General features: G+C 46.8%; 1 protein-coding gene across 1 annotated transcript in view; it reads right to left on the bottom strand.

The window, feature by feature from the left end:
• Positions 1 to 7,065: 7,065 nt before the first annotated feature.
• The window catches only part of SLC12A8 (solute carrier family 12, member 8), a gene marked incomplete at its 5' end in the record, with an annotated part of 17,020 nt that continues 741 nt past the window's right edge, over positions 7,066 to 23,344 (bottom strand). The window contains 7 exons of the mRNA XM_009579461.1: positions 7,066 to 7,231; positions 9,871 to 9,931; positions 12,146 to 12,263; positions 14,521 to 14,618; positions 15,486 to 16,161; positions 19,129 to 19,275; positions 22,445 to 22,532. Of these exons, the coding sequence (XP_009577756.1) occupies positions 7,066 to 7,231; positions 9,871 to 9,931; positions 12,146 to 12,263; positions 14,521 to 14,618; positions 15,486 to 16,161; positions 19,129 to 19,275; positions 22,445 to 22,532 (1,354 nt within the window). The remainder of the gene's footprint in view (positions 7,232 to 9,870; positions 9,932 to 12,145; positions 12,264 to 14,520; positions 14,619 to 15,485; positions 16,162 to 19,128; positions 19,276 to 22,444; positions 22,533 to 23,344) is intronic.

Below are 23,344 nucleotides of genomic sequence, written 5' to 3'. Positions count from 1 at the left end.
GACCCATGGAGCTGTGAGCAAAGACCCGGATTAACCGCCTCTGGGCAGGGGCACCTAACGCCCTCTCCCAAATTGCCATTAAACCTGCCCGAGCTGCTGCAATGCTGCGTTTCTGAACCAAACGGGGCATTTGTGACCGTGAGGTGGGTGACCACGAGGACCGTACGCCCGTATGCACGGCCAGCACCAGGAAACGCTGGCTGAAGGGCCCTGCGCTGCCCTTGAACCGGCCGCATCCCAGCAGAGCTTAATATAGGTGGGAAAACACACCGCCGGGGCTGGGGCTGGGGCTGGGGAGTGCCCGCTGCAGCCTCCGACGCACATGGCAGCGGTGAGGCTGCTGCCTTCGCCGGCCCCCGCTGGGGGAAAACCCCCGCAGTGTGAACCCGTGCGTTTAAACCAGTATTTACCATCACAAAGTCATCTCTTTCCTCTCTCCATCTCGGTTCCAGTCATGAGCAGCACGTTATTCACAAGCACCTGGAAAGGAAACACTGTTATTCAAGCAGTTTTTGAGTTCCCAAATGCAATCCCTTCCCCCCCCCCATGCGCTTAATTTGCCAAGGTTTAGTGGCTGTAAATTTAAAGCTACTGTGTTTTCCTGCCATGTCATTTTATTCCTACCTTCACTGCTTCGTAAGGAACATCCCTGCACCAAAGAAGTCAATTTATGACTGATATTTTTGAGCTTCAGCTCCAACAGACACATGAAAAGATGGAGAAAAAAAATTTTTTTTTTTAATAAAAAAAAGTAGATTTTTTTTATCCATTGGGGCTGCAGAGGGTAGCGAGGTGGGGATACCACCCCTGCCACCCATGTGCCGCATTAGGCACCCTCCTGGGAGCTGGGGATGAAGCATGGGTGATGGGAGGAGGATGCGCTGCAGCAGGATGGAGGTGGCTGTGTGGAGCACGAGCGCTCAGTGAAGGCCACCGGCGCTTGGCTTTTCCCTGCGTGGTCCCAGAGTTGTTTATCCCCGTGGCATGACTGCACGCTCCGCTGCCGCACCCCGCTAATAATGGTTACAGGGCAGCTCCGGAGTGAGGGCTGCTCCCCTCCCTCCTTCGGAGCACAAAACTAATAGGAGATTTAAATGCATGGAATCACGCCTGAGGAGTCGGCTGGACCCGGCAAACCCTGATGTAAAATAATGCCACGGCATCCTCCTGAAAGAGGCTGTGACCTCAAACGTCTCCCCAAATTATGAATAAAATGCATTTAATGCTTCCATCTGAAAGCAACCAGCACATTCAATACACAAAGGACCTAAAAACAAACAAACAAACAAAAAACAGTAACACAGGAAGCCTTAAAACATAACTATATAAAACATGATCGATATCATACGTTGACTAATTGAATCCCACCCATCACCTTGGTTTTGGGGGAGGAAAACCGTAGTTTGTTTTTTATTTCACCTTGATTTCCACTTTCCCGTCAGAGGGGCTGGAGACACACGACCGAATTTGCCCAGTTCTGCATTTTTTCAGTCTGAAATCACCAAAAACCTGCGGGGTCTCTACAGAAGAGGCATCTCTGTAGCACTTCGTCAGGATTACATTGACCGGTCCCTTCTCTCCGGTTCTATAGGAGCCTTTCACAGCCCCGGCCAATGTCATGAAACTCCTGCAGCTCCCTTGAAACTCAGCCCAGATCTGTCCAAATCTTGGATCAGCCTCATAAACCTCAGACAAGTTCTACGCTGATGATGAATTAAGGTACAAAATGAATATTTTCTACTCCTGGAATTTGTTATTGAAAGTCCTGAGTTTCTGAAGTGGACAGATAGTTCCTAACTGAGTAATTAATTACCTTCCCTATCTCGTCTCCATGCCGTAAGCCGTCCGTTAATGGATCCCAATCATCCAAAAGGCACTTAGTACCTGATCATTTTTCCTGAAATTTTTTGGGGGGTGGTATTTTATTGATTTATTTTTACAAGAACTGCTTGCCTTGTACCTCCCTTGGAAGCTGCTTGTTCCAGATACTTGACATTTGGAGGTCAGGATGGATACGGTCTTGTGATCTCTTCTCATCCCTCACAGAAAAATGCACAACAAATTAAAATGACGTTGCATTTTGAATCCTGTCACTGGAAATAAATCCCATATTTTCTGGGGAAAAAAAAACCAAAAAAAATCAGCCACTTAAATCTTGCTGGGAAGAAGCAATTCTAAATTTCTGATTTATTTCTTTTAGGACCCTTTTCAGCCAGCTCTGGTTTGGAGCGCGTCAAGAAAAACCCAGCCATTTCGGAGCTGAGCAAAACACCGCACAGCAGCGCCCTTAAAATCCAAAACCAAGCCCCTGCCAAAGTTTACGAGCAACATTTGGATCCGATAAAGTTACAGGTGCGTTCCCTGACTGCTGCCTTTCTGGGAGCGCGCCCGTGCTTCCACTCGCTTTGGCACGAGGGGGGCAAATCCCAGGTATGGGGGGGCACAGGCTCAGGCGGGTGGGGGGAAACGTGCATGCGTGTCACGTGAAAAAAGCCACGAGGGGCAGAAGGTGGAAAGGGAAGGAGCCTCTCTTGTGCTGTACGGGCTGTAAAGCTATTTATTTCTAGCCCGCAGTTTGCTGCTAGAGCCTCTCGTCCATAGCTTTTAAGGCTGTTACCGCTGAGGTCTCACCTCGTCTCAGGCTTAAGCGATGCTACGCCAAATCTGGCTCTCAGCAACGCAGTACTGCAGAGTCAGCAACATAAGCAAGTCCATTATAGAGCTCTTTTACATGGAGTTACCAAATTTATAGGTTGTCTACAAAATTGTCTCTCTTTTATCCCAATAATTGCCTTTTTTTAAAATTCACCAGGCAAGGGCAATAATTCAAATAACCTTGGTTTCCCACTAACCTAAATGTTAATCCTAGGCTGGCTCCCGTGATTCAACCTTCCAACCTTGCAGGTGTAGGCATGATGCTGTTTAAGAAACTCTGCCTGTCTGAACCATGGGTGAGAGCGTGCCAGCTCACGGGGCACAGAGAGCCCCCCGTGCCGAAATTCAGCCATGCGCAGAAGCATCATTTCATATTTTGTCATCATTCTTCGCTACTTCAACACTGTGGTCACGACTGCCCATGAATAAGTGACCCTGGCAGGTGTGTGATTTTTTGGCCACCATACACAACAAAGGCCTTCCAAGGAAACTCAAAGCTGACTAAGAGAGAGCCAAGAGGGCAGAAAAAAAGGTTTGAGCTAAGCTATGGATTTAAGGAGCTTAGTTCTCCCCGTGCAGATTCCTAATGGGACACACAGGCAGATCCAGGTGGATGATGACAATTTATACCAACTGAGGAGCTGTCTCTTTATGCCAACATCACAATAAAACTTCACTTTTCTCCTGCCCATTCTTAGTCTTGACTATTTGTGCTACAAGTTTTTTGAGGCAGAAGATTATGATTTCCAGATCCGTTTAGTGCTGTGGGATCACAAACGCAGCATGAGCTTCCAGGCAATACTGCAAGGCAAGTAATAAAATATTTGTCCTCCACTGCCTTCTGTGCTTGTATGCTCTGCAAAGGAAGCCATCAAAACCAGAGCCACCAATTTACAGTTGGAGTCTTCAAAAAGAAACAAAACCAGAGTTTTTACATCCACATCTCTCTCGAAAACAAATGTTTTCACACCCTGACCCATTGCAAAACATTTTCATTTCTCAAATAATAATAATAAAAAAGTAAAGTTTCCAGCTGAAAAGAAAATAATTATAGATGCTAACAAAGCTTACATGGCTTAGAAGATGGGAGGGCCTTTTCATAATGACATCAAACAAGTTGCAGCCTAGACGGGACATAATGATGCTCAGAGCTGGGGCCCAAACCCACTTTCAGGGAACCTGAATATTCATGAAAGCCGCAGCATCTGGAGTCACAGCCTGGCTCCCGGGGGGTGAAAGCAACACATTCCCACTCACGGTGGCAATCCCCACCCACATTTCTTCCCTTCAACCACTAAACGTGAATTCCTACCCCTAATTTCACCTATTTTTTTAGAGTGCTACAGAAGCTACGGACATTTTTGACATGACACCCCAATCTTTGGCAACGCAACTGGTTTCTTTCTTGCTGGGAAAGTTTCCCTGATGTGCAAAGCCCTGCATTGCCGTATGGCCTGAACTCATCGAGTCTCCAACGTTACCCAGCCTGTGGGGTCATCACTGCTAAAACAAGGCTTCCCTCCGCTCTTACCGTTAACTACACCAGAGCTAACGCTCCGGGAAAGATCAGCACGTCCCTTTTCAAGCATTAAGCAGGAAAGTTGTTCTACTCATAACCTGTAACGGCAGCAAGGAAACCAGCCCGATGCGGTGTGTTCCTCCCTTGCAGGCACGAGGGGAGGAAAGGACCAGGGGCCCGGACTTACCGGGTGGTGGAGGGAGCCGGCTCCTGCGGTGCCGGTGGTGCCGGTGGGGAGGTGGAAGAGTTTCTCCAGCCGCAGCACGTGGAGCCCAAAGACCAGAAAGCCCCGGCACGACGTGCTCTGCAGAGCATCTCCTCTGCCGCCAGGCTATTGCCATCTGGCGCCGATTCCAGCCCTGCTGCTGCCTTTTTCCAGAAATACCGAGGCACGACCCATCCCTGCACCCCAGAGCCCTCCGGACGTCCTCCCACCGAGCCCCTGCACAGCGCGGTGCCTCCCTCCGGCAGCCAGCGGGCAAACACAGCGGAAACTGTTCCAGAGGACATTCGGATGCAAAGGGCTGCTGGAGCTAAGGAAGGGGCAGGACCGCTGGTGGCAGGGGAAGGGGACAGCTGCTGCAGACTTAGTCGGCTGAAAGCAAAGCTGCGGGGCACTTTCCCAATACTGCTAGCCCAAGGGAGAAGCTGCTTGTATTTTTGCCCCATCGCATCCCAGTTTTGGGGAAGAGCAGGGACTGCAGTGTCAGAGAGGCAAACGCTCCCCACCACCAAGTCATCGGGCTTCGACCAGCGCAGCTCCCAGGCAAGGTAGACGGCTAAGGGACCTTCCCCATCCTCCCTCTCCGGATCTCCTGATTGCTGCCTTATTTTAAGGGAACTAAATTGGTTAGGAGCTAACAAAAAAAAAGTTAACCCGGGAACTCCTGCCCATTAATCACTTCATGCCGTGCTCTGGGGTTTTCTTTTGTCCAAGCTACAGAGAAACGCGGGGCTGGGCAATCCTCATCTCGGGAGGGAAGGCACCCCACAGTATTTTGATGCCACAGGACTTTATGAAATACAAGATTTTACAGTAATGGCATTATGGTTGTGTACCAAACAGTAACAGGGGATAACACAGCACCATGCAGCTTGCCAGCGGTGGATCAGCACCGAGGAGCATTTGGAGTTTGCACAACAGCAGTAGCTGCCAAGGTCAAGGATGCTACGAGCCCAGGAAGGGCTCTCTGGAGCCGCTGGTCCCAGGGAACACGGGAGGCTTCAGCACGGAGCCACATTGCCACAACAGATCCAGACTCTTTGGAAACCAAAGGCAAAAGGCAATGGAAAGAAGGAAGCCTGAAAGAAGCATTTTCAACACAGAACGACTGACTTGAGGTGGCTCAAAGCTGGCCCCACAAGCATAACTTCCCTCTTGCCTCTATTGAGATAATTAAGGTTACAAACACTTAGTAAAAGACTTGTGGCCTTGAAAAATAAATATGCTTTCTGCAGTGTGCCAGGATTGCTCTTTTCTTCACCTCAGCAGAAAGCCTCCTTTACTTCCCTCTGTAAGAAAACTGGAAGAGCCAAAGCTGCAGCTGGCCAGACCACGAGACGGGATGGAGGGTCCCCCCTCAGCTGAGGTGCCAAGTGCCGGCAAGCTGAACGACCCCAGTGCTCAAAGGCATCGAGTGCACCCACAGCAAGCACGAAGAGGAGTTTCTGGTGTCTCACACTTTATTGCACAGAAGGAGAAATAAATAATCTAAAGGCTGAATTGCTCAGAGATTAAAGGAAGTGAAAGGCAGTGATTTTCCCCTCCTTTTAGCATCAGAACTGATTTGCGGTGCTGGGACTTGCCTCAAACCAGAGCCCTCCCTCGCACCTCCCCGGGTCTCTGCCAGGACCGCTGCCTGCAGGCAGGGCAGCGCTCAGCCAGGGGTTTTTCCCTGGGGAGCAGAAGCGACAGTGACAGGGGTGTCCATGTAAGACCTCACCCCACCCCACAGCCACTGCCCACCAACCCTAAGGTCTGCGCGGGAAATCCTGCAGCATCCCCAGCTGAACCCCCCACACCCCAAATCATGGCAGCGGGAGAAACGGCTCCTTGTGGGACCTCATTATGGGATGGGCTTTAAGCAAAATAAGCAAGGATGAGGCTAAACGTATTTTGTTAAGGCACTTCTGAATCATCTGTCCCTTCAGCCAGCAGATGCTCTGTTTGGACCCAGCTATGTTGTCAGGTCCCAGGTGTCACGTCACAAAGGATGTGGGAAATCACTGTGAACAGCTTCTAAGACATCATTTCACAGTTTTACAGTAGAGGTCATTATACTGCAATACTGCATTTAAATGTGCGATTCCAGCTGTGAATATATTTCATAATCTTCTTGCACTTGCCACTGATTCTGGCCTATTGTCTAATGCCTTAAAGTACTTTCTAAGACCTTGGTAATTGAAATGCTGAGGTAGAAAAATATTGTATTACAAGCAGGCAAATTCATGCCGAGAGGAGAAATGAATTGACCTGGAAGGTCACATCCATCTGTGGTGCTGGCTCCTGCTGCCGATGTCACCACTCCCAGGCACAAAGCGTCCCTAGTCACCCAGAGGACATTTGAAATGGGGTGTTGTAAGCTTTTATAGCTGCGATGGTCTTTAGAGCTCAATAGCGCTTATAACTGAATTCTTTAAAAGGGTTATGTTGTCCTCAGTAACTCATCACTTCCCTGGACTGGCCCTTTCATTTGCATTTTTTCCCCCATTTTGGATAAGATTTGAAACCCAGCAATGTTGTAGTTTGCATAAACAAACAAGCCTCGAATATATAAATAACTATTGACATCCTTTTCGTATAGATTCAAGTATTTCACAAGGCACCGTGGTAGCCATTAGCATTGCCAAATGCTTTTTGAAGTGATGGCTTGATTTTTTTTGTGTGTCCTTTACTGGAATTGATTCCCAAACCCCTCTCTGCTGATAAGCGAGGACTGGTGATAGCGGTCCCGCGAGGCGAAGTCTGCGTTCTCCTCGGTGAGCTGCGTGGTCTCCATGCCAACTGTTGCAAAGGACGGTGTCACCACGAACTGCTCCTTGGGAGATGGCCTTCTCCTGCAAACAGAGAAGCAGAGGCGCCTGCATCACCCCTTGTTTGCCATCCATTAGCAGCCATGCTCTCGGCTGCGCAAACAAGGCAGCGTGCTGCGAGAAGAGGCTAAATCCTTCTCGGCGACGTTGGGAGGCATAGAGCTAATCTGAAAACATTTTTCTTAGAAGGCGCACAAAAATATACTCCCTTCCCCCAGCAAACACTGGAAAATACATGTTTTCTTAACAAATAAGCTTCCTCTTTGGATGTTGGCTATGGCAAACACTTTCCACACCGTGCAGGAGAAAAAGGAGCATGAACCATTTCTAATGAAAAATATCCTTCTTGTAGTTTCCTAAGCTTTAGTGTACAATTATTTTTGTAACTCTTTTAAATGAAAGAGGAGATTTTCCTGCAATCTCTTTATCCCAGAGGCTGATTTTAAGAAAACCTTACTGCTCATCTGCAAATCAAAACTGTAAGAGCTTATAGCACCGACTCAGACCTCGTTGAGCACCTAAGAGCCTTAGAGGTGTCAAGGATCCGTGGTTGCCTCCAACTCTCTTGCAGTCTAATGGGATTTCTTCTTTATCTCCAGTTCATTCAAAGATCTTGCCTGGATTTCAAGAAAACAGAGCTTAGGAAAAACCTGTAAATTACTTCAATGCAATTTCTTGCAGTGTAGCAAAGGTGGCTTCGAAATGACCCGCTCGACCCCCAAGCAGAGCCGAAATTGTCTTTGTGCCAGCAGCAGCAGAAGCCCTGGCACTAGGATAAGGCGACCAAGCTGGCTGGCTGACCCAGAGATTGCACTCTTTGAGGAAAGGGAAATAGGATCAGTTTCTGCCTTGGGCACTGGCCAGCTGCCACTCAGCCCTCCTCGGCAGGGTCTTTGCTCATGGATTGCACTGGTCGGGGCACTAAGGACTGTGCCGGTCTAGTCACCCGCAAGATAAAATCCGCCTGTGACAAAAGCACCTCTACCCACGAAAAGTGGGGCTGGCTCTCCGGGAGGGATAGTTTCTCCTTTCCACACATGGTAACTCTCCATGAAGCCTCGCATCTCAACCAGCCTCCCGTGGGGAACCTCTGACAACAAGCAGGAGACAGGGCTGAGATGCACCGAGGGACAACCGGGAGGAAAATCCCGCTCTATCATCATAGCCACACCGAGCTAAAATGACCTGCCACGAATCCGCCTGGACACTGAGGTGGAACTGGACAGACAAGTGTCTGGGATACGGAGCAGTGGGGTCTGACTCACTGTGCCATGAGTAATTCTGGCAGTGCTTCAGCATGGCCCCATGCACCCTGTTCCCATCCTCACCTCCTCATCCTCGGCTTGGGCTCGTGTCCCCAGTCCAGCAGATGTTGTGAAAAGGGGTGGGGAACAACCCCTTCTCCAAACGAGATATGCAGAAAACATAGTGCACACCCTCTGCACCCCATTCCTCCTCCTATTCTGGGTAGTCGGGCTCTCATCCCCTAACGCTTAGGCAAGCGCGCCGCTTTACACAACTGCCGTGAGAGGCAGCAGTAGCTGTGTGAACAAAGCTATTCGTGGCAAGAGGTCTTCAGGGACCCACTCCCATACTCGGAGACATCCACTGGTCTGGTAGAGAGAGGGATGGATGTGATGTGGGAGAACCGACTTGTCTGTTCTCAGCCATGCCACAGACCTGCCGTGGGAACCTAAGAGAGGTCCTGTCACCCCCAGCTTCTCTCCCAAGCCACCCTGCTACCAAGGCATGTGGCCATGCTATACGGACTGCAGGCAGAGGCAGGAGCTGCCAAGACAGACACAGGTGTGTGCCAATGTGCTTAAATGCCTGGACTTCCATTTATTTTAAAGAAGCCACCAAATTTGCCCACCTAATGCATGGCAGCTCGTGTTGTGCAGTCCTTACCACAGTGTTCACCTACCGCAACAAAGAAGCAACCCAACAGATTGAGAACCTCAAAATCCCACTGCATTGTACAGCAGCAGAGATGGTCTCTACCCTCTGTGGGAAACCCAAATGTAATGGAATTAATAATTAATAAAATCAAAACAGATTAACAAAACTAATTGATAACCAACCAAACAAAACCCTTAAGGTCTTCTGAGAAGGAAAACCCCAAGACAATGCTACTGCAGTCCCATGCAAACTCAGTACTGAATGGTTCCTTCACTGAAGACCTTGTTTATTGTATTTGCCCTGTAGCTATTGCAGCTTCCCCCCAAATTTCCTCTCTGAAATTCAAGCACAGCTGCCACGTGTACCACTACCACAGTAATTCACTTTCAATGGATGGTGGGTGGAAGAGACGGAGTCTCCTGTTCCTCATTTCCTACCAGATTTTCCAGTTCAACCTAAGCCACCAAGGTTAAGCTCAGACCTTTGGGGTAAGATAGAGCTTCAGGCACCGAGATATGGTTAGCAGCTGACGTGTCCACGCATAAAGCAGAGGAGACTCCAGCTCTCCCACTTACGTGGTCAGCCATACGCCAGGCTAACAGAAGCAAACAGTTATTTTTATCATTAAGAATAACTTTGAGTATGCAAGAAGGGACTTCTTAAGGTAATAAGCAAGTCAACTCTGCCACCCCTCTCTGTGCACATTAGTGGGTCACGGGAACAACGAGCACCGCCTCGGTCGCTGCCAAATGACTTGTACCAACCTGCACGAGGTGATCAAAACCGACTTAATCCAGCCGAAGAAACTGAAATTCGCTGCTGCTCCTACAGAGAAAAGGCACGAGAAGTCAGTACGCTGCTAATTCTCTCATAATAGCATTACACCATTGAATTTTTGCATAAATCTCAAACCAACACGCTTGTTATTAGCCTTCAGTACACAAAGATTTTTGCAATGGAGAGAACTCTTCTGCAGTCTCTCCACACACCATGGCTTTTAAACGATTGTCAAGAAACTTAACCCAAATTTCCCACGGAGAATAGTTATCCTTTCCCACACTGACAGCTTGTGAAAACCCCGGTAAAGCCGTGAGCAAAGCACAGACCCGCTGCAGTGCCTTTTCCTCCCCGGACTGCAAAGCTCATTCCCGCTGCAAGGATGGGGAGACGGGAGGAGCCATTCAACCGACCTCAACCAGGGTGGCTGTGGTCTCACCATTCATTCCCTCCCGTCTGACCCCATGGAGAGCTGGCTTAGCTTATTACACCAATGCCATTTTTTTCCTGATTTCTCTGTAGAGCTAGTTTCCTGCACTGGCGCACTGCAGGGAAGTGCCGGAGCTGGCAGCAGGAGAAGTTTGTGGTGAGGGACAGGGAGGAGAACAGAAACCCAGCAGCGCCTGCTGGATTTGGCTTAGGCTGTTGGGGAGAAAGAGAGAGGAGAAGGGACGTGTCGAAATCCCAGAGCATTTCTGCTCCCAAGGTCTTAGTCTAATCCTTAATCCAGAGCATCTCTCCAGCTAGTGTCTCCCAACCTTTCTAGACAGAAGGGTCATTCAGTCTTTTGGAGAACAAACTCATGGATCATTGGATGCCATGTGACTGCAAAATAACGTTCGCTCACAGCCAAATAAAAATCAGGCTGAACTTTGAGTGTTCATTTCTAACAACTTCTTTGCCATGAGTTGTTTTACTGTATGCATAGGAATGCATGTGCAAAGGAAACCAAGAAAAAAAAAGTCTAATTACGCTGCCATTCCTCAAACCACTTTCCAAAATCCTCTACACACTGAGAAATTATTTTTAAAGTCATTTTTGGTAAATATTTCAAAAGCAGATAACAGAGATATAATATAGTGAATACACAAAGGCAAAGAAAACTCCAAAGCCTGAAAATCTTATCTGTGTTTGGTTTAATATACAAAAGACTTTGTTAAAACTTAGACAGACTTCAAAAGATACAAATTAGCAAGTACTATCCACAATCTCAGCTCTTTTCTACTCTCCCATACAGATAAATAGAAAAGAAATCATTAGAGTAGAAAGAGAAGCATTGGCGAGCGATGTTTTGAATGTTACTGAGATCGTTACACCAACTATTTTTTGGTGTCTCATCGTTTGGGTTTCTGAGATCAAGTACCTACTTACCTAGTGTCTAATAATCTTTCATCTAAACAAACCCTGGTAGCTATTTCTGCATTGCTTAGAAGACATGAACTCAGGTTCTTTTGACTTTTCTCAGTTTGGTTTCTCATCTTGGACAAAAAATTGCACGTACACAAGTGCAGGTACTTATGCGTGCATGCACCCACCTATGTATTCATGCATAAGTACGTGAGTACGCGCACACTGCATGCGTATCACCCTCTCCTTTCAGAGACACAGACCAACGCAAACCCCTCCTGCGGCCGTGCCCAGGAGCTGTGGGCTCTCATGAGCTGCTTTCTGAATGTGCTTCGCTGTTTAATTTTGAACTTGTTTAAGCCGATCACATGCGCAGACCTTTCTAATGCCCTCTGCCTAAGAGTATTTTCCCAGATTACGTTCCCAACACATTCAACCTGTTTAGTTCTGGAATCAAAAGGCTCTCTTGTTCTGCAGTTATGAATGCTGAGATTTAATGAGATATTTGTCATAATTCCCATTTTCATTAGTTTTCTCAGGTGGGTTTAGATTGATTACTTAAGTTTATTAAAACATATTTACGGCAGATTTTTCTCATTGCTGTGATACATTCACAATCTGCCATCCCTGTTAAGTCTTAGTATTAGTATCTGGTTTTGCCATTTAAAGTACAATATATTAAAGCAATAAGCACAATGTTCAAACTATCAAACTCATGCTAGTTGCAGTTAGAATCCAATATAAAATTAAAGAGCCAGAGAGAAAACGTATTAAAACTAGCAACAAAACAAAACCTCATCATTCACTGTGTCACCTGCATATTAAACACAAGAGTCTTGATTCCTAATTAAATTAAATTAAAGCTTAATGAATTTTTAAGCAGATTTAATAATACAGGAAAAAAAAAATACTCACCAAGGGGGAGTCCCGGGCTCACTTGGCCGATGTAGAAATAGAGAATAACCGCCGCACCCAGGCTGACAAGGGTGTAGATCCACTGAATGACAAACATTATGATGAAGGACACGATCGCCTGTTGGGAAGACAAGGTTTGGGGTTACTCCAGAGTCCGTAAGATAACACGTTGCTGACAAGCTGACAGTCCTTTTTCTGCAAAGCCCAGCAGCTCCATTAACCTCCTTGCAGCGCCCGGGAAGGACTACTCACCTTCAGACACAGCCGCACACCAGATCAACAACTTGTTCTTCAACCTTGCAAGATGAGCATGCTTTGCAACTCTAACGAAAACTCTTTTAATAACTGAGGCAGTGCTGGAGCTTTCAAGTTGTTATGAGAACATCAGTAACTGTTTTTTGGGTGGGTTTTTTTGCCAGAAATGCTGAATCTTGGCTTTAGAATCATGGAAAAACAGTGCTTCAATGGCATCTCCGCATCTCCAGCTTTCTCAGGGACTTCTCAGGAGTATTGTGTAAGAGATGTGCACAGTCAGGACCCAGGACGCAGCCATTCGGCATTATCCTGACGAGTGTTCCCTTTTAGGTGTCTCCCTCCTCATGATGCCCTGGGATGAGGACACAACAGAGGCTCTCCTTGCTCAAGACCTGCTGCACAGCCTGGGTCCTGCCCACGGGAGGATCGATGCCAGCCGCAACCACGTGTGTGGATGGATGCTCCTGGGCATCGGTGGCTGAGGACAGTGGTGCAGCAGGACCTCTAGGCAACCACGTCATCTCCTGCCTGCAAAACACTCCATGGTGCGTGGCTTTTGGCCACATGTAGAGCATTTCCACACAGTGTTATCTGAAAAGATTTGGGTATGGCATGGCTGAAGTTTCTCAGTAATGAGGTTCCCGTGTTATACGGAGCCTCATTTGGTCTCACTGTTCAAAGGAAGGACAGCACAGGTTTACAGTGTCATCTTCAGCAGCACAGAGGTAGCTTTCACTGAGCTACCTTGAGTCCTAGAAGCAGTGTGGACCTCAGGTCTCTGCTTGGGCTACTCCAAGAGGAGTATCCAGAGACTCACCAGCCTAGGAGGTAGATTTGGCTCAAGGGGCATACGAACGGGGGCAGGGGTAGCATCTTCATGGATCAGGGTAGGAGCAGCAAGGGGCAGCACGCAAAGAAAAAGCTAAATGAGTCCAGACTGACACGATCGGTGAAGCTTGAAGAGAGACGGCAGAGGGGAAAGGAGATGGGATGAATAAACGCATCTCATTTTTGCTTCTGTGATTTTATTTTGCATCGTTGATCCTTTCTCAGCTCTGCTGCGACCTCCTCCCAAGCCTGACTATTGACAGGAAACCAAATCTGCTTTAATGAACACGTCAGTCATCTCCGTAAGCAAATTCCCCCGCGAAGGCAGGGAGCTGACCGCTCCGCGATGACACGCCCTTGGGAGCCACGTTAGTTACCAAGCCCAGAGACAGCATCGGGGTGCAACCTCCTAAAGATGTCATCGCTAGAGAGGAGCCTGCACATCCATCCCACCCCTGGCACCGCAATCCGGCGGGACTCCTCGCCAGGAGCTGGCTGCTGGCAGCAGCAGCACTGAATTCGAAAAGTAGGTGTCGAACTCCCTCTGAGGATTAAACAACGGTGTGTTGTTCGAGGGGGTTTGTTACATTTTACACACAGCTATGAGATCCCCATCCGTGCAGCAAAGCCATATGGGTCATTCGTTATGCATATCTGACCCTTTCCCTGTCATCTGCCCATTAATCCATCTTCCCAAGATGAATTTAAATGTCCTAAACTCCTCAGCAGCTTGAGACAGAAGCTATTGAAAAGTTACTCATTCTTTAAAGTAGTGTGCTGGAGGAATGCCCCACTTTCCTCCCTCAAAAGGTGGAATTTCACAGCCGGGTTGCTGTTATCAGGAGGTCAGCACTAATGAAACCCCACCCTGAGCTCGCAGAAACTGGCTCATAAATAAAAGGAACACAGCTTTGAAGCTGATGTCTCACTCCATCCCAGGCAAGAAAAAGCAGGCTGGCACACAGTGAAAAGCGGGACACTGATTTTTTCCCAGCCAGCCATGCATCTCTAAAGTCCTAAGATGCCAGACTTTGAATTTGTATCTTTTTGGTTTGGGTTTGGGTTGAGGCTTTTTTTGCTGTTGTTGTTTTAATTAATATGCCATCTGGCTTTCTCCGAATTTGAACTGCTGGATGCATGGTACCTTGAGTACTTAATTCAGGTGACTTGGAATACTAGAATCAAAAGCCATTTTGAAGTACTGGGGTGTATTTACATTGCAGTAAGTGATGAATTCCCTTCCGTTTCCTACAATCACAAACCAGTGCTGAAAATAAAAGAAAATTACTTACACCAGCAAAGGAAACCCAGTGACTGAAGAATTTGGAGTAGAAGGATTCTGGTAGTTGCTGAATTCCCAGCTCTGGATTTTGTTGTTTTATAGATGATTCTACAGAAAAAAAAAGAAATAAAAAAAAAGGAAGAGACATTAGAAAGGAGCTATAATGTGGTTTTTTTCTCCTACTTTACATTACCAGATTCCAGAAAACCAAAGCAGAAATTCTAGGTGATAGCTGGGTATGGCAGAGTTAAACCAAAACCTCTAAAATGAAAACAGAAAAGAAAGGCAAGGAAAAAAAAAAGTTGCCAACTCTGTTACTGAGTCCATCTGAGGGCCACATCTGCCTATCTCTGCCTCAGTTTCCCTATTTGTGAAAAAAGAGAAATAATACTTTTCTCCCTCAGAGGGGTTTATGAAGCTTAATTGACCAATGCTGATAAAACACTACAGCACTGAGACGACAAACTCCAAGCAAACACACAGTATCAAACACCCACATCGCCAACAAAACAAATTCAGACTCTTAGCCGTGGACGCTGAATTACAGGCTCCACCTGTGGCATGGGGACCACTGCATTTTGATAGCCTGAGTTTTAGACTCGCATGTCTCCATCCCTCCTCCCCACACCAGGATGAAGTAAACCCCAAGATACACTCAAACCCTTTTTGATGTACAGTGCTAAGCACGCATGTGTGGAATAATGAGTATATAGTAAACAACCCTACACTAAATATAGTCCTGCCTGCTTTCCTGTCATTAATCTTCCATAGGAAATTGCATTGGAACGTCTCCTGTGATGCATTGCGACAAACTCTACCCTCACCTGGAATAAATGATATTATCGTTATGAATCACCGAATGACAGCCCCATATAAAGCTAGTTTCACGCCTGCCTTCAGGAAAGCACCAGGAGAACTAAGGTTATAAACCATTCCCCCGTGAGCATGGAGGTGTCCATCTCCTACAGCTCTTACCTTCTCCCCTCTGGCCGGGGAGCGCCGGCACCTCGCTGCAGAGCTGCTCCCCCCGCTCCAGCAGCCCGGGTGTCCACTGGGCAACTGCAGCAGGCGATGGGCATGGACCCGCATCTTGCCGACAGCCCTGCTCAGCCAGGTCCTGCTGGCTCTCGCTGCGGGGCTCCGCAGTCTCATCCCAGCCGTACTGAGCCGGGGGAGCATCGTGGTGGAGATCCAGGAGAAAGCTGTCTTGTAACGTCTGCTTGGCTGGCTTCTTTGCGTTCTTTTGTTTGACCTTTTGGGTTAAATTCTCGGCTCCTCCTTTTTTGCAAGTACCTGGCTCGCTACGAAATGGTTTAAAAAGCTGGTCCATGTCTTTTGTGAATTCCAGCAAGGTGCCATTTGATCTGCTTTGAATTACTCCATCTGCTGCATGGCTGGAGGGCTTGTTGAAAATTAAAGGCTGGGAAGAGTGAGCAGGTCTAGTGTTTTCCATCTGGGTCTTGTCAGGTTTCTGCTGAACGTTGTAGCTTAAGGAGATCGAGAAATAGGAATAGTCTACAGCAATATACGTCAACATGAAGTTGATGGTGACTATGGGAGCAAGAATGTTCACTTGCCCAATCAAGACGAAAGCCATGGTGATGAGACTTGTTAAGCAAATCGCAGCCACTGGAGTCTTGTTGGGTCCTTTCTAGTTCATAAACAAAACAAACTTACATTTAAATTAATAACCGTGAGCCTCGCCGTGAGGATTCCCCACTTGCTCAGCTGCCATGGGCGGTTACCCGGGTGGTCTGCAGTAACCCCTTACTCATGAAATACATGCGTGCATGTGCAAGCAGAGGCTCACCGGCTTAATAAATTAAAGAACAGGCTGGAAGCCAAAAGCTGCTGAGCTCCCACCTCACCTCTGAGCCTTACCCGAGCTTTGTCTTTGGAAAATTCATCCACTCTCACTCCTATCTCCATGGTAAAACAATGTCATTAAAGCAGCAATAAACTTTCAGAGAGATTTGTGGGGCTTATGGGAAGTCTGGCAATAAAACCTGTTAATTGGAGTTAACTGTTCATCTCTAATTTCTCCACAGGACTCCGCATCGCTGCCTACCCAAAAGGCTCCCGCACGCTGCCGTTAGAAAGGCTTCGACTGCCAGAGGCAGTCACGGAAGCTCTGCCTGCACCGAGCAGTGCCACCTTCACATCAGCAGCTTCTGGCCCTGCCCTGACATGAGGCTGAGCCGAATCCACGGTCTGCTGAGCCTCTGCACTCGGGGTTTCCCTCCTCACACCCACCCAAGCCGCACCTGCCCAGCGGGGGGAGGAAAGCAGCAGAGAGGTTAGGCGGCCGAGGATGCTGGAGGGCGGGAGTCGGCCCCCAGCCACGCCGGGCGTGCGGCGGGAAGGCAGGCAGCCAGGAGAAACACCGCCGGCTCGTCTCCCTTGGGGTGCGGTGAAGTGCAGAGGAGGAGAAAAAGAGAGACAAAGCAAAAGGCATCGGGGGTGGAAAGACTTGAGCCATCAGCTTGTGAACTTTAATCCCAGGTCTAACGTGCCCTTCCTTGGACCAGGCACTGTCTTGCTGTTTCGAGAAGCCTGGGCAGGCTGAGTAAAGACCTCGCTGGAAAATATCTTACAAGGTATCTTACAAAATATCTTACAAAATATCTTAGGTTTTCACTTACTGCATGTGCTTCTTTAATAAACACACAGCTCAAAGAGAACTATTTCTATTTCCTCCACTCTTATTTATTAATAGAAAAGGGGAGCAGTTCTGGACCTTATGCCTTTTCACAACGAAATACAAATACGTCTCGGGGACGAAGGAACACAGTTCTCAGAAAGCATCTTCGGTATCAGAAAGATGTACTGAGATGGGGAACAGATGGGACGATCTCAGGATGCCTCTGGCTTGGGTTTAACTCTACAGAAAACACTCGTGTCCTTCCCATCAGCTGAGGTTATGGTGACTACAACACTTTCTTCAACCACGGAAAAGAAGAACTGATGTGGAACAGATTGGTCAGGATAAACTAAATTTATTAACTCTCCACAAACTAAATCTAGACAATTTTCAAGGTGGCAGAGAGAAGGAAGGGGGAAAAGTGATCTGCCTTTGATTTCTCACCTCTTTTTGAGCCCTTCCCATCATGGCACTCTGCCCGGAAAGAGTTCACAGCAGAAAATTTGACAGAAAGACAGAAAACTATCAGAGAAGAGAGGGAATCAACTTCGCAGTCAACTTTGCTAAATCATTGAGAATTTTACAAGGATTGCCAAGTGGAGAACAGCCTGTTCTGGGATCACCTGACAACTGCCTTCAGGAGCTGGAAGTGTTTGCTGTCGCTATTGTTCCTGCTTCCCCTATAATTATCACTATTTATTATTATTATTGCTATTATTATGACTTTAATTTTAGAAAATCACTTTGAGAAACATAAAACAAAGGCTAGAAAATGATTATACCTACAAAACATCTAAATATTTTAAAACATTCATAAATACCCATATTGTAAAATATTTTTCTGTATTTACAAGCTGCTCTGAAGGAGGAAAATGGTTTTTCCAGCCGCTCAGTACAGACAGTTAGGTACTACAGATTATTAAGAGTGATGGAATTATTTTTTCCCTGTTGAGAAGAAGGGAAAACCATGAAAAATAGTTTGCTCTGAATGTATAGCCCAAGACTAGAGCCCTTAGTGGCTGGTACTTTGACTGACCTCAGTAGAACAACTCATGTGAATGAGGATTATTTGTGAGGACAAGGAAAAAGCTTCTTGTCATATTCAAAGCAAGGCTTTGTTTCAAAGCATATCTAGGGGCTTAGCAGCCCCCTAACTTAACCTTTCAGATCTATTCTTTGTTTTTATTTTATAGTGTCCAAAAGGCACCTTATCTTACAAAGAAGCGTCCTCTCCTCCAGTGCCCACAGACTGAATCCACAGCACCATGACTTGTCATGTACTCAGCTACGAGGTTACCAAAGAGGATAGGAACAGCTCAAAGAAAATATGCAGGAAAGAAGAAGAAAAGAAAAAAAAAAAAAAAAGATAAAGAGGCAGTTACCATCCATTTTACCAACTGCTCGGACAAAAGCTTCAGACCTCTGCCCTGGACAGGAGGGCAGAGAAGAGCTAGGTGCCTCCCTCGGTCACGGTTAGGATCAGCATCAGCGTAGATAAGGCGTTTGCAACAAAAACCCACAGGCAAAGTTATATCCTAAGTGGCTGTTTTACTGGGGACATCTCGAAGACATGGGTCTGAGGGAGGGAGGGGACCGATGGCAGCCCAGGAAGGGGGGGGTAGGACAGACAGCCCCGGGGCCGGGGCGCGGAGGTGGGCAAGCGAGATGCTGGGGCGAAGCAGGGCTGCTCCTGCGCGGTGCTGAGCCCCGTGGGAGGACTCGGAGCAGAGGCAGTGCAGCACAGGGGACAGGCAGGGGAAGGACCGCGGGCAGCTGGGCTCTTGGTTTTTTAATAAAACCACCCATTTCCTGGCGTTTCTGCCTATGCATAGGGCACCAGATCCTGAGCCTTCCCCTCCTTGCATCTCATACAACCCCCATCTCACCCTACAGACACATAGAAATCCTGGCTTCTTAAATCACCGGTATTCCTTCAGGTGAAGGTTTGACAGCAATCTCAAAGAAAGGATGACTAACCCCACGTCCAAGGAAGGCGAGCATGGGGATCACGTTCTCCTGGGCGATGCACTGCATGATCCTGGGAGCTCCGTACAGCCCTCCCATGCAGGAGGCCAGGGACGAGATGTACAGCCCTAGCAAAAACAAGAAACCCACCAAGGATACCTGGAGGAAGCGGAGAGAATGCAAAGTTGATTATATTGTTCTTTAAAGACCCCCGAGCAGTCTTAAATACATGTGTTTTAAGAGATCACATATATTTTGTAAGATTGCTAAAAGAACAGAGCGAGCCCCGGGAAAGCAGCAATTTAACTGGTCTGTGGTATAAAGTGCAAGCAATTAATACAGGAAAATTATCCCATAAAAGTAATTTAATACTGAACATCCTGTACCGACAGAGCCATTTGACAAGCTCCTATCCAAGAAATTCTTTGTCACTTGGAGCAATTGCAGCAAAGCAGCAGCTATTAGTTTCCCCTTCAGTAACTGGAAGTGAGTTTATTTCAGGAGAGATCACTTATATACAGAGCACATCATACAGGAAAAGCTGCCCAGGCTTCCAACCATCCAAAACAGGAAGACAAACCCCTGTGGCCCAGAGGGAAAAACCAATTTTGAAAGAAAATCCACAGTCAAACCACATCAAAATTGCCACTTAAACAAATGGCATCTCAAAAAACACGCTCCGAAGGATATAATACAATGACCTTATTTTCCTGTCTTCAATGAGAAAAGAATTTCCTTTGGCCAACATGAAACTTAAAAAAAATCTTTAAAGCCACAGTGCTAACAAGGCTGGGTTTATTACTGGTTTCTAGTGAGGACCCTTTCAAACTGGGAGCATCTCCTGCAGGCGTGGAGGGAAGGAGGGCAGCTCATGGTCTATCGCACAGAAGCGAGGACCGGGGTCCCCCTGCGCAGGTCCCCGCTGTCAAGAGCTGCAAGCACAGGTAGCATATCTAAAAAGAACCCACCCAAATACACAAAACCCCACAATATGAACACTGTGCAAGAAAGGTTTGAAATGGGAGTGCTCCTGGTACCATGGTGTAAGGACGTGGGCAGAGACAGCCAAGGAGACTAAGGTCTAGGGTCACCTGCGCCATCCCCGAGTCCTGCAAGACCGCAGGGTCTGACAGCCAGCAGGCAGCCACAGAGAAAGGCAAGACATGGGGGGGAACACCAGCACAAAGGCCAGGCAGGGAGAAAACCCCCAAATTTTGGTCCGGATCTGTCCTGCCCATACTCCACTGAAGCGAGCTGCTGAAGGTGCAGAGAGACATCCATGGCAGAGGATGTCACCCAACGCTGGTCCCCTGCATCCCACATGGCCTTTGCTCCCACCCCTCCTCTCGTGGAAAATAAGGTCTAAATGAACATCTCAGCTTCTGCCCCTGTTGAGGTCAGGTGGCACATGCTGTATTATAAGGAATTACAAAAAGTTACAAGGCTAAAGATGATTCAAGCTACATCTGCCTTTTCCTCATCTACGAAATCCTCACGCAGCAAAAAGGAGATTGGGTAAAAAGCCGAAAAATGCTTGCTGTTCGGGAAAGGCATGTAAAATTCATGTCATGGTCCAGAACCATACAAACTTCCTACCACAACATTTCTTTTCCCCATGAAAATCCACTTGGCCTTATGAATTTTATCTTGTGGGACAGAAGGAACTTGAGGCAAAGATGAGCAGATATCAGCTTTCACTAGACCAACGGACAGACACTCGATGGGGAATCTTCCCTTCCCTCTCCTCTAATCCTGCCCTGCTCAGAGAAATACTTGGAAGAAACAACCAGTTGTGCTAGACACCATATATTATTTTAGCTGCCAAAAATGCTTGCATTTAAATGTACTACTTGACATTCAAATCAGGGTTAGAGGGGAAGAGTCCTTTTCACCGAGGCTGATGAAAGGGTTTGCTGGAGGTTTTGAGCACGGAGAGTGTGAATACTTTGTAAGAAATTGGCACTTCGAGCTCATTAGAAGTGAAATTACTGAATCTCATTTTTATGTTTAAAAAGCCAAACAAGTATTGTGAGAGAAAAAAGCAGCCAAGCACTCGCTCACCTGTGAGTGACAGAAAGAGAGAGTTTGGATGTGTAATGATCTCTCCTCCCTCCCTCTCTCCAAACAAAGTCATTAAAATCTAAAGCAGCTGGTAATAACTCAAAGAAGCAACATGAATATTGGGATTGCACCATTGTTTTGTTCCATACTAGGGAAAAGAAAACTGAATTTACTTTTTTGTGGGTTTGATTGGTTGCTTGCTTTTTATATTTAACATTATTAAATATCTTCACATTCTTTACTGGGAGATTTTTCACTTCCCCCCACCCCCCAGGGTTTTAAAATTAAAACACAGCTTTAACAATCTCTTTCTCTTCAGCTGATTCATTTAAAGCTGATTCTTTTAGTTACTGTACTTTTCGCCCACTAAGTCACTGACATACAAAGACGTTGCCTTAAAGAAGGTAGGCTCATTCTTTTTTTCCCTGAAACAGAGATGATTTTTTACCTTAGCAGGAAGTGGCAGGAGCCCCACTAATAATTTGGAGTTTATTTTGGGGGCTGGAGGAAGTCTAGAGCTACAATTACTCAGAAGGAAAACAAAGCCAGAGTTTCAAATTCATATTTTAGATTAAAACCATGTTACATATCAAATAAATGGCAAACATCTCAATTTTAAATTAATCGCAAGAAATAGCGTCAAATTGAGAGAACCCATGATTCTGGATAATGCTGAATAATAGAAAACGAGCCCTTCCATATCCCATTTAAAGTAAGACAATGGCACACACCAAAACCTTTTGCTCTCTTTCTACAGGCCTGCAATGATAAGGTTCATTGCCTGTAGCACTACAAACCTCCCTCATGCATATACACCCATGTGGAATGTCTCGAGTTTAATAATCCTATTGCTCACCCTGCAATTACAGCCTGCTAGATATGGAAATGTAAGCTTCGCTTGACTTAGTAAAGATAAGCAGTGGGGTTCTTTAGAGATTTCAATTTGGTCTAAGCTTTCACCAATGAGAAAGGATACATTGAATAAAATACAGCATTTATCATTAGCCCACATTAGCATATTTTAGCTCTTAAAGCTATTGCTGGGTGATTATGCCAAGATTCAGCATTACTGGATATGCTGGTGAATGCAAAGCTATTAAAATCAATTGTTCACTGGGATTTGCAATGGGGAAATCCCCCTGAATTTCAGTGAGGGATGGGTACCCAAATTCCTTAGGCTTTTGGAAAATTCAAGCATTCGGTAAGGCAGACGGCAACCCCAAAGCACCATTACATAAAACCACGCTGGATTATTCAAACAAGTTACCTTCTCTGCTATCATGAAGTCATAGCGGAGTGACTGACGGGTACAAATGGCTCCCAGCAAAAAAACAAAGACCATGTATAGAAACCACCTGCAAACAATAAAAATAAACTATTTTTTTCCAGCAAGACAAGACCATTGAGAATTCTGCCCATTAGCAGAGCCAGGAGATGGTCAAGTACCTGCAAATTGGGTCTTCAATCACTCTGCATAGGCTGTTCCTGCATGATTTAGCCTCAGGACTAAATTTAACACCGGTCCACGTTACTTACCCACTACAATGTACCAGGCACAGCTGCAGCATGACCGTACAGCACCCCTGAGGGGAAGCTACCTGTGCTCTTGATGTGTGCATGGGGGGAATGTGTGCATGTCTTGGGGACAGACTTTTTAGAGGGGCCTGTAGCGATAGGACAAGGGGTAATGGTTTTAAACTAAAAGAGGATAGAGTCAGACGAGACATAAGGAAAAAATGTTTTTACGATGAGGGTGGTGAAACACTGGAACAGGTTGCCCAGAGAGGTGGTAGATGCCCCATCCCTGGAAACATTCAAGGTCAGGTTGGACAGGGCTCTGAGCAACCTGATCGAGTTGAAGATGTCCCTGCTCATTGCAGAGGGGGTTGGACTAGATGGCCTTTAAAGGTCCCTTCCAACCCAAACCAGTCTACTTTTTTTTTTCGCCTCATCTGGCAGTAACGTTAACCACCACAGCCAGCCTGCTCTACAACCTCAGTCGTGATCCTCCTCTGGTGTCTCTGGACTTTCCAGTACTCAGGCGGAGAGAAAACCCAGTCTGTCTGCAAAGCCCAGACAGCAGAGATGTGAATGACCACAGTCCACCCATCTGTGATACTTCTGTGCCCTGTGGAACACCCTCTCTTAAAACAAGCACCAAATTCAG

The sequence above is a fragment of the Fulmarus glacialis genome, unplaced genomic scaffold, assembly GCF_000690835.1.
Source record: "Fulmarus glacialis isolate BGI_N327 unplaced genomic scaffold, ASM69083v1 scaffold37106, whole genome shotgun sequence".
Taxonomy (NCBI): domain Eukaryota; kingdom Metazoa; phylum Chordata; class Aves; order Procellariiformes; family Procellariidae; genus Fulmarus; species Fulmarus glacialis.
Note: the sequence above shows the minus strand (reverse complement) of the source record. Positions and strands in the feature narration are given on the sequence as shown.